Below are 9,408 nucleotides of genomic sequence, written 5' to 3' on the forward strand. Positions count from 1 at the left end.
CTGTAACCAGTGCAGCGATCGTCAAACTCATCAATGTTGTTGTTGATAAAAAGAGTAACTATGTACATCACCCCGTGCAGGGTCTTCGAGATTAGAATGGTAAGTACGGTACAGTAAATACGGTAACTTTTTACAGTAGATTTATTTGTGTCGATTGGTATGCTCATTTATGCAGATTTCATCTAGGGTACACATTTTTAAACACCTAAAACGATGTTATGCAAGAATGTGCATAAATAAGCTATTTTAAATAATGATGTAGTGATTATCCGGAGTTTTTAAAAATCCGGTGGGCCCTTCCCCTCGAAGCCGCCGGATAATCGATGATCTTTTGTAAATTTTTTACTACTTTGGCATATATTAGGTGCATTATTATTAGGCACAAAAGTTGTGTGGTTAAATATATTCAATGTATGGTGTTCCCGATTTACTTTTCAAATAGTATTAGGAAGATAGGGTAATATTTAAAAAATGCTAATAGTACACGAATCACATTGCCGTAAAAATGCGTGCCGGGCTTTATATTGATGTTTAAAGCGGCACAAGACAAGGCACATCTCATTTGTTCACAAAAATGTTCTTGCAACTAACGGCAGATATAAGCTCCTATACGCATGGAGCATATGCGTCTGCTTGCAGGCTGCACTTTCAACAAAATCAACGTTTGCATGGCACCGTTAATGTTTGCCGCAAAGTTAATGTTTGACGTTGCACACATGCAGCGTGCATGCTCCAAACACCGCCACCCCCCCGTTGCTGCACGGAGCCGTGCGTGCTACTTGACAAGTGCCAAGGCACAATGGGATGGGTGTGTCCCGTGGGGTGGTGGAGTTGTGGCTGAAAAACAACACCACCACTTCACGAATGGGGTGGTCGTCACACTGCCCATTGCACCTGGGTGGGTGGATGCGTGCGAGTGAGTGAGCATTTCACAAGTAGTACTAATCACACACCTGCATTTCCCATAAATATGCTAAATTCCTCTTGATATGCAAATTATTTTGTCAAGGCGCCCTTCCCCCCTTCCAACCCAGCTTAAATATACGCTCCAAGCGTGGTGTTTCATTCAGACGCTGTCTCCCCGACAGACCTGGTCTTCACCTGAGGACGGCTGCTTGCGTTGTGGCCGAAACGTCGTGAGAATTATTTTCATGTTTTATTTTTATTATTTTATTACTTAATAACATGATTAGACATATTCTTGGTTTTTTCGGTATAGTCACGTAGAAGGGAAACAATAAAATAAAATAAAAAAATATTGTTTTATATTTTTATTATTTTATTGTTTCCCTTCTACGTGACTTTACCGAAAGAACCAAGAAGATGAGCAAGCGATGTTGCCCCCCTGCACATTGTACAGAAAAGCACCCGGGCAGGTGCTCAAAAAGTGCGAATCCAGCTACTGAAGCTTCAAAATAAAAATTGTACAGGGATGCGAACACAACACGCGCTTTTTAGAAGTTTTGCAAGTTACATTTTACTCAACCAGAAAGTACACTGGTTTAATGATTACACGGCACTGCATATAATATATTATCATGATAATATTAATAATCGGCTCTTATTCTAATACAGTGGTCCTTAACATTTAATGCAGCCTTGCTACCCCTTTGGCTCTCAATCGTTAAACATGTACAATATTAATAAATACATGAGGTTTGATTAAACAAAGCAGTTAAACTTACGTGCCAGTGCTTAATTTGCATTACGATTTACCTTCTAAAAAACATTTGGCCATGTCTCGCACCCCAAGACAGGGCATTTCACACCTCCAGGGGGTGCTTGCACCCCAGGTTAAGAACCAATGTTCTCATACATACATTTTTGTTCAAACGTACGATCTTGAGACAGCTTCAATCTCCAATTTCAGATGACGTCGATGAATGCATAGCGATGTACGAGTGCTGTACGTGCATTTAAGAAAACACCGTCGTCATAGATCTACTCACTTGACAAGGCCTTTGGTGTTCTTCAAGACACTGGCAGCAAAATGTTGCGAGACGCCCACCAGGCTCGTTCCATCCACCTCGACAATCTGATCATTCTCCTTGATGCTAATGCAGCAGAACGTCAATATCTTAACAAGGCATGACAACATCGACATAATTTCTGATTGGAGAAAAAACAGAAAATAATTTACTCAACTCTGTATTTAGAGGGTAATGGTGGCGAGTGATCTGCAAACACTTAAGATGGCACCATTAAAAGCGTGGATGTTTAATCGGGCCGGCAGGAACTGAACTTCAGTGTTGAGATCGATATTTAAAGATAATTTATCATTCTAACTATGCCAAAATTAAATATCAGTTGACAATATACTGTACAGTATAAGGAAAACAACTAACAAGACAAGCACCCAATAGCACCCAATACGTGTTTTGTACTTATGCTATGAGGAAACATATTTTTTATAGGATCCATAAATGCAATTACATTCCAAAACATAATAAAATCTAATTAAGTATCGATCGTAGCATGAAACACATCAAACACTGTTGTTGAAATAAAAGGTTCAACATCTTTATTTGCATGTATTAAAAAACTGTTTTTTGTGATTTTAAATATATTCGAATCTAAAATAGTCGCGTTTAATTAACGGTAAAAGGAAGCCTTTTCAGATGTTATAGAAATTCATGGTATTATTCTTCTTCTGCTGCTGAAAAAACTAACATCAGTGTCAAGTGGTATCAGAACCAGTCCTGGCCCCAACCCCTTCAACAACACACGTATTTGGTCAGAGTGGTTAAGTATTTTCAAACAACCTCGATGGCGGACATGGCCTGCGGAAGGCCTTCATCCAGCAGTGGATTAACGAGGGGATGATGAAAGGGAACTCTTGATCTTAATACTCGCACCAAATGATATTGCTAATATTTTATGTTCACTGCGTTATAATGAAATACATGTTGAGAATACATGTACTTTTCAATCCATTTCCCATTATATTACAAGTATAATTACCAATATTTCACTCTCAATAATTGATTTAGTTCATGGAAGATTTAATCGAATCTGACAAAACAATGCTGGACACATAAGTGAAAGTTAACCGCCATCATCAAGTTGTTTACACAACAGAGACATTGTTCAGAGACACTGCTGTCCCACGATGATGAGCGTTTGCGTGGGATAGGTGCCAACAGGAGGGATAATCACACAATGCTGTGCAGAAACACATTCATGCAAATGTGCTTGGCTCAGGACAGTGCTGGACCAGTGAGACGGGTCACTGTCCGCGCCTCTGACGTGGGCCCCGTGTGTCTTGTCTCCTTTATTTTGAATGTCATTTGAAAAAGCAAAGGACGTATGCATAACTTGTACGTTGCGTTTAGAAAGCCATACGATGCCTTCTCGGATTGCCACATGTGGCTTATGTTTGTACCTCGTGCAAACGTGTGTATTGGGAAATGATCGGGTGGGAAGGGAGGGCTTGCGAACAATTAGTCGCATTTCTACTGCACTCGCAAATTTGGCGACTCCTCAATTCCTCACTGATGGAGGAGGCAGCCGGATCTTCGAGATGAGAAGCCAGGTAGTTTCTTCGTTGAATCTTCAATACGTGACTTGTAGGGACATTGCACGGCGACCAAATCTCCTTCCATTGGCTAACGATGTTGGCCCCTGTGTGTATTGGGTGCTTACCGGCCATCCTTATGTGCTGCTCCACCATCAATGACCGACTTCACAAAGATACCCAGCTTCTCAATACCGGAATCTATTCCTACTCCCATGCCAATGATACTTATTCCAAGCCCTCCATCTCCTGCAGCAGAGCAACAAGGCAGTCCGTTTTTAAATTCCACCCTACCCTGCATGTATTTTTGCATATTTCAATTTGTTACACCATTATTTTATCACCTCAGTGGCGAGCTAAATACTGTTCCCAATGCCCGTGCAAACAATTACAAGCTCATACATCCGCATTTCCGATTAGCACAGTTGGCTACGTACGGTGCGAAAGAAGTGGTGGAACTTCAAAGCAACCACGTGTGACGTTTAACCTGCCAAATACGTAACGCTACAACTTCTACTATAATATACACGTGCATCAACTGTAAAGCAGAGTTTGCATATCAACGTGTGACGCAGTTACGCAAGCTTGGCAAATGCAAACGGTACCACCCAGTGAACTCATCTTGGGGTGATTTGAGCACCAGCGTGGGTGTTGTTGATGCAATAAAAGTCACAAAAAAGTGTGAAGATTCTACAGCCACGCGGTATTAGATATTAACGTGTCATTTGTGCAATCAAAAGCATTCAGCTCTCCTCACCTTTGTTAAGTTCCACAGGAAAAACATCCATGAGCTCAATTTGCTTTTCAAGCTCGTACTCTGCCGAGGACGCAATTGGGTCCACATCGTCATTTGTCCGGTCGTACTCCTTGTTCGTAAACATTGGAAACACCTGCGAAATTATTGACGCAATTATCTCGTCAAATATACATATCAGCTGTACATCCCATAAACTTCTAGTTTCAAAACAAGGCCGTAATTTGGGTTGAAAACTTCCCAATTCACGGTTGGCTACATACGGTGTGAAAGAAGTTCAACATACAGTACATACATACATACAACACAACAGAGCAAGTCACTTCAGACTGTGGCGCTAATTAGGCTATGCGGATACATTTAAATAGCGTTGCCATCGACGGCATGTGCATGGTGTAACCAAAGTGCTCATGATCGTTTGTTTGCCCCTTTAAATGCATACAATTGAATACATATATCGTATTTATCATCATTAGACGCTGTACTAAAATGGTGTACATTACCAAACTGTACAAAGTAACCATGGTGCTAAAGTGCAGAGTTCAAGATGGACAATGGGTATCAGATTGTCATCAAATTTTGATCATTTGTTCAAGAGTTGAGTAACAATATCAAAGACTGTAGAGTGGTATAACACATTTTTTTTGTGGCAGGGTTAATACGGCGACACCAATGTAGGATCCTATGGTACACCAAACATTCAGCTCAAATTAGAAAACCATCAGAGGTTTTTGGGGTTAGATCGCGTAAATATAGAAATGTGTCGTCAAAAACCCACCACCATCCGACACAGCCAACTAGTAAGGGTTGTCACGTAAACAGAACGTGGCCAATTCGTCACTAGTACAGCACACCGGTGTGTTTGAGAGCCAAGCCACTACATTTACAATTAGTAAATGTAGTGGCTTGGCTCTCAAATTAGTAAATGTCACTGAAGTCCAACACTAGTAGTATACACATACCATGTAAGTGGAAAATATTTAAAGGAATTTCCCATAAAAAAGTTCTCTTTCTGTAGCAAGGTTCAAACACAAACTGCTCTGGTGAATCTCTGTTGCGACATGTTACAACTCTGTTGTGTGGGCGTAAAATTCCCAGCATTAGTAATGTACCCGACTAATGCCACACGAGCCAAGTACGAATTAAATACCTCCCTGAAAAGTTAGGTATGAAATACAATGCCTTCTGTAGCTCCCCCTCCTCCTCCTCCTCGACCAAGGTGTATACGCGTGGTTGTGCACTTTTTTTACAATAACTATATAATAGTTTGGCCCATGCATCTGATAATGGTGTGAAATACACCCACATTGATCCGACGGTTCACGTTCGGGAAGCCAGAAAATTCAAGTACCACGGTAAAACCTCAACGCACACACCAAATAAACCACCGTGACCACTACTGCATTAACTGTTGCCTTCAATTAGTCAAGTGAAAACTCTTTTCTCACAATACGCCGTTAGCAATGGGGGGGAGGGGAGGATCAAGTTATGTTGCTGTCGTAGGATTGATTACACGGTTTTAACTCCACAGAGCCAAGATCGGCTCTAATTACATCCATATGTTACAGGGACGCTATGGCAACTGCGGACTTCCCAAGTCTCGGGATATAAAGCATTGTGACCAGCTGTTCATCAACATACAGGTCAACTGTGCCAGGTTGTTTAATTGGAACACCAGATTCGTACTTAGGAATGTTGCCATTTTTGACAAATTCTTGTAAAGTGGTGGTAACACTTTTAAAAACTACATCACTTAAACTTTAAATAGAAAATTAGTGTCGAATATTACAAACAATGTTGGCATTCATCTCTTCTCAAAAATAATGAGAAAAAAGTCCAATGCCATTCATGTTGACCTTGAACCTTTTAAACGTTAATATTGCCAACAAGGCTTTAATAGCACTAACATATTGACCAATACAGTATCTTCATCGTGCTTTGTGTGAGCCCACGTCAATACAAAACGTTATAAGTTAGAATACTGGAAATGCACATTTACAGTTCTGAGAAAGAACGAAAAGCAGGCCAGCATTACCTTCATGGGTGCTGTGCTGAAGTGTACTTTACGCTTTTCCGATGGAGGATCATCATCATCTGAAAGACCTGGGATTTCATTACAGTGATGTCCACCACTAACAACACCATTTTCTGCCACGGCCTCGTCTTCTGATTTGCTATCAATATCTTGATCGGCCGTATCTTCAAAAGCTGCATTTTCTATGCCTACACTGATAAATCGCTCACGTGGCCTCTTGTCATCGCTGCTGTCCGTCTCGTCACTGTCATCGTCACTACTGCCCTCCTCATCATCATGATCAGAGTCATCTGTACTGGACGAGACGTTTTGGTCCAACAGCAAATCCTGTTTCTTGACTTGAGCTTCATGGTCCTCCTGATGACTCGGTTCTCTTAAATTTGCAATCTGTGGCACCATCGACAAATCCTGGTCTGCTTTCCCAACTGTGACGTCTGCCTTAAAACTGCCTGATGTCTTATCACCGCTGGAACCTAAAATAACCAAACATTCCTTCTGTGGATAACATGGACTGGGTAAAATGTCTCTTCTGAATTCATTCACATCTTCAATGCCAGTGCTAACAACCTGGATCTCGGCACTTTGCACATTTTGAGTATCATTGCCTTCAAGAACAGGGTTCAGTTTTAAAGGGGAAGTAAACAATGGTGATGAGACATTTTTGTCTGGGCTGCCAAACACTTTAGTTGAACTCGTGTGTGTTGTGTGTGTACTTGGACTTTCTGCATTACTCTGGTCTGAAAAACTGAACGTTTCTTCTGCATTAGCTTCAATTTCATCTTCATCGTCATCAAGTAAAAAGCTTGACAGCCTTTTGGATATTGGTCCAGAATTGAGACGTGATCGACTTTTAAAATCTGAAGATGTGGAACTAACTGAACTTGATACAGATGACTCTCTATATAAACCCAGCTGTTTTTGCAGTCCAGACTCAGCCTTTGGGCTTGTAAAATACTTTTCTTCACCGTCTTTCTCCGAGGTAGAACTTTTAAGACATGTCCATTTTGTATCTTTCATGCTCGACTGTGGTTTAAAATTTGTCTTTTCAAAAACTTTCCTCGTTTCAGAAAATTTTTCCGCATGATTTGGAACTGCAGCGGTGTCACCTTTGTGTAACACATTCGCGTGTCTAGAAGTCTTCATGTGCACATCAGGTGATATTTTACGCTGGGGTTCCGTAAAAAGCATATGTTTAATTCTATCAATATTTGAGCTTTGCTGATCGCCGTCTGTCACGTTAGCATCCGCAGAACCATCGTCACCATTCTTACTTTCTTCAGCGGGTTCCTCAAATTCAATCTTGGTGCAACTTTGAAGGCTACCTTTGTAAGTGACCTGGTGAGGAGAGCCCTTAAGTCCTGTCTCCCCAATAGTCTCCGCATTCAGCATCTCCACTGGCTGTGGTTGGCCTCGACAATCAACAGGTGCCTATCAAACAAATGTCTGCAATAAACATCACAATAAAAGGAAATGACGCATTTGATTTACACTCAACAGTGATAAAGATCACTCTTTACAGGGAGTGTTTGACTATTCTAAAATACACTCCATATTTAAACGGCATTGATGTCTTCATCAGCATGATATTGTATCAACTAAATTATCCTCATAATTTAAATGCAAACTTCATGCCAAGCGACTGGTTTTATTAAAACACATTGGGTTTTTATTTCAGGCATATCTAATGCTTTAAATTAGAAATTAACATAAAACTCCACTTAACATATTTTATGCAACTAATTGTCCATCGGGGAGATTGCCATTTATATAATGTACGTAAAACGATCTTTAAATGTGGACACATGAACAATTATGCCACCACTTAAGTGATAAAGAAAACACTCCAACACATTACCAAAATAACTCGTTTATCTCAGCAATGTTCAAGCACACGAGGCATAACATTTGAACTGCTGTGCTCACTCCAACAAGGGGTGGCAAGCCCAGTGGTGGATACGCAGTCACACACATCCCTTATAGCCAGGGTCGCCCACAAAACCACTGCACCGATTGCCTCGTCGGAGGATCTATGGTTAAGGGAAGTGCTGTGGTGGTAGATTGAGCACCGGGAGCTGAACTTCTTTTTTTAAACAAGTAAACTGAAGGAGGTGCTATTGTCTGGTACGAAAGCCGAGGAACGTAGCCGAGATTGAAGTTGTGCGAGGAGGCAGCAGTGTCCCGAGAAGATTCGGAAGAGTGATGATGGAGCCGAGACAGTTTTCTAGTAAGCAACGCGCTGAGAAGAGTAGGCACGGAGCAGAGGGGAAGAGGAAGGGGAGGAGATCTGGGGTGGAAGAGCGAAGCTTTCGTCGGGAGTGGAGTAGCAAGGGATGGAGGAGGCGAGAGAGGAGCAGGAGGGGTGTGTGTGTAAGGCGCTATGACGAACGTGCCGAGTTTTACGTTGTAGAAGCCTGAGAGAGGAGGAGGGAGGAGCTGTGATGGAGGAGGAGGAGATGGGAGGCGGAATCTGCGATGGAGGAAGGGGAGAGAGAGAGAGAGAGGGGGGCAGGAGGGAGCGGTCCGCCCGCCCGCACGACCGACCGACCTCGCAGGTACTGCGTTCGGACCCAAAAACTCGACCGCGTCCGTCACTTCGGGAGTGCAGTGGCACGGGCGGTCCTCACCTCGAGGCGACGCTTCGACGGGGGAAGCGCTCGGGGCCGCCGTGAGTTTCACGGTTCGGAGAAGAGAGGGCGAAGTTTGCGATGAAAGCAGCAGCGGGGGAGGCGGAGGGGAGAAGAGACGCGGCCAGGAAGCGCGAGGCGGTGGCAGAGCCTGAAGGTGCGCGGGGAGGAGCGACGTGGCGCGCTCCGCCCCGGTCAAAGGCTAATGCATGCGTGCCTGTGTGGCACGGTGTGTGTGTGTAGCACGGATACACCACACTAATGCATGCGTGCCTGTGTGGCACGGTGTGTGTGTAGCACGGATACACCACACTAATGCATGCGTGCCTGTGTGGCACGGTGTGTGTGTAGCACGGATACAGCAGACTAATGCATGCGTGCCTGTGTGGCACGGTGTGTGTGTAGCACGGATACACCACACTAATGCATGCGTGCCTGTGTAGCACGGTGTGTGTGTAGCACGGATACACCACACTAATGT

The 9,408-nt window shown here is 43.0% G+C and overlaps 1 protein-coding gene across 2 annotated transcripts in view; it reads right to left on the reverse strand.

Annotated features, from left to right (window-relative positions):
• Window positions 1-9,089, reverse strand: part of LOC144725855 (uncharacterized) — a 34,265-nt gene extending 25,176 nt beyond the window's left edge. Inside the window, exons 1-5 of one of the 2 annotated variants that reach the window (XM_078604668.1) lie at window positions 8,928-9,089; window positions 6,304-7,746; window positions 4,272-4,404; window positions 3,643-3,763; window positions 1,950-2,054 (exon numbers count right to left, since the gene is read on the reverse strand). In XM_078604668.1, the coding sequence (XP_078460794.1) occupies window positions 1,950-2,054; window positions 3,643-3,763; window positions 4,272-4,404; window positions 6,304-7,692 (1,748 nt within the window). In that variant the 5' untranslated portion in view covers window positions 7,693-7,746; window positions 8,928-9,089. The remainder of the gene's footprint in view (window positions 1-1,949; window positions 2,055-3,642; window positions 3,764-4,271; window positions 4,405-6,303; window positions 7,747-8,927) is intronic. The other variant, XM_078604669.1, reaches the window with a different exon arrangement.
• Between the last annotated feature and the right edge of the window lie 319 nt (window positions 9,090-9,408).

This window comes from Lampetra planeri, chromosome 2 (assembly GCF_965212315.1).
Source record: "Lampetra planeri chromosome 2, kcLamPlan1.2.h2, whole genome shotgun sequence".
NCBI lineage: Eukaryota > Metazoa > Chordata > Hyperoartia > Petromyzontiformes > Petromyzontidae > Lampetra > Lampetra planeri.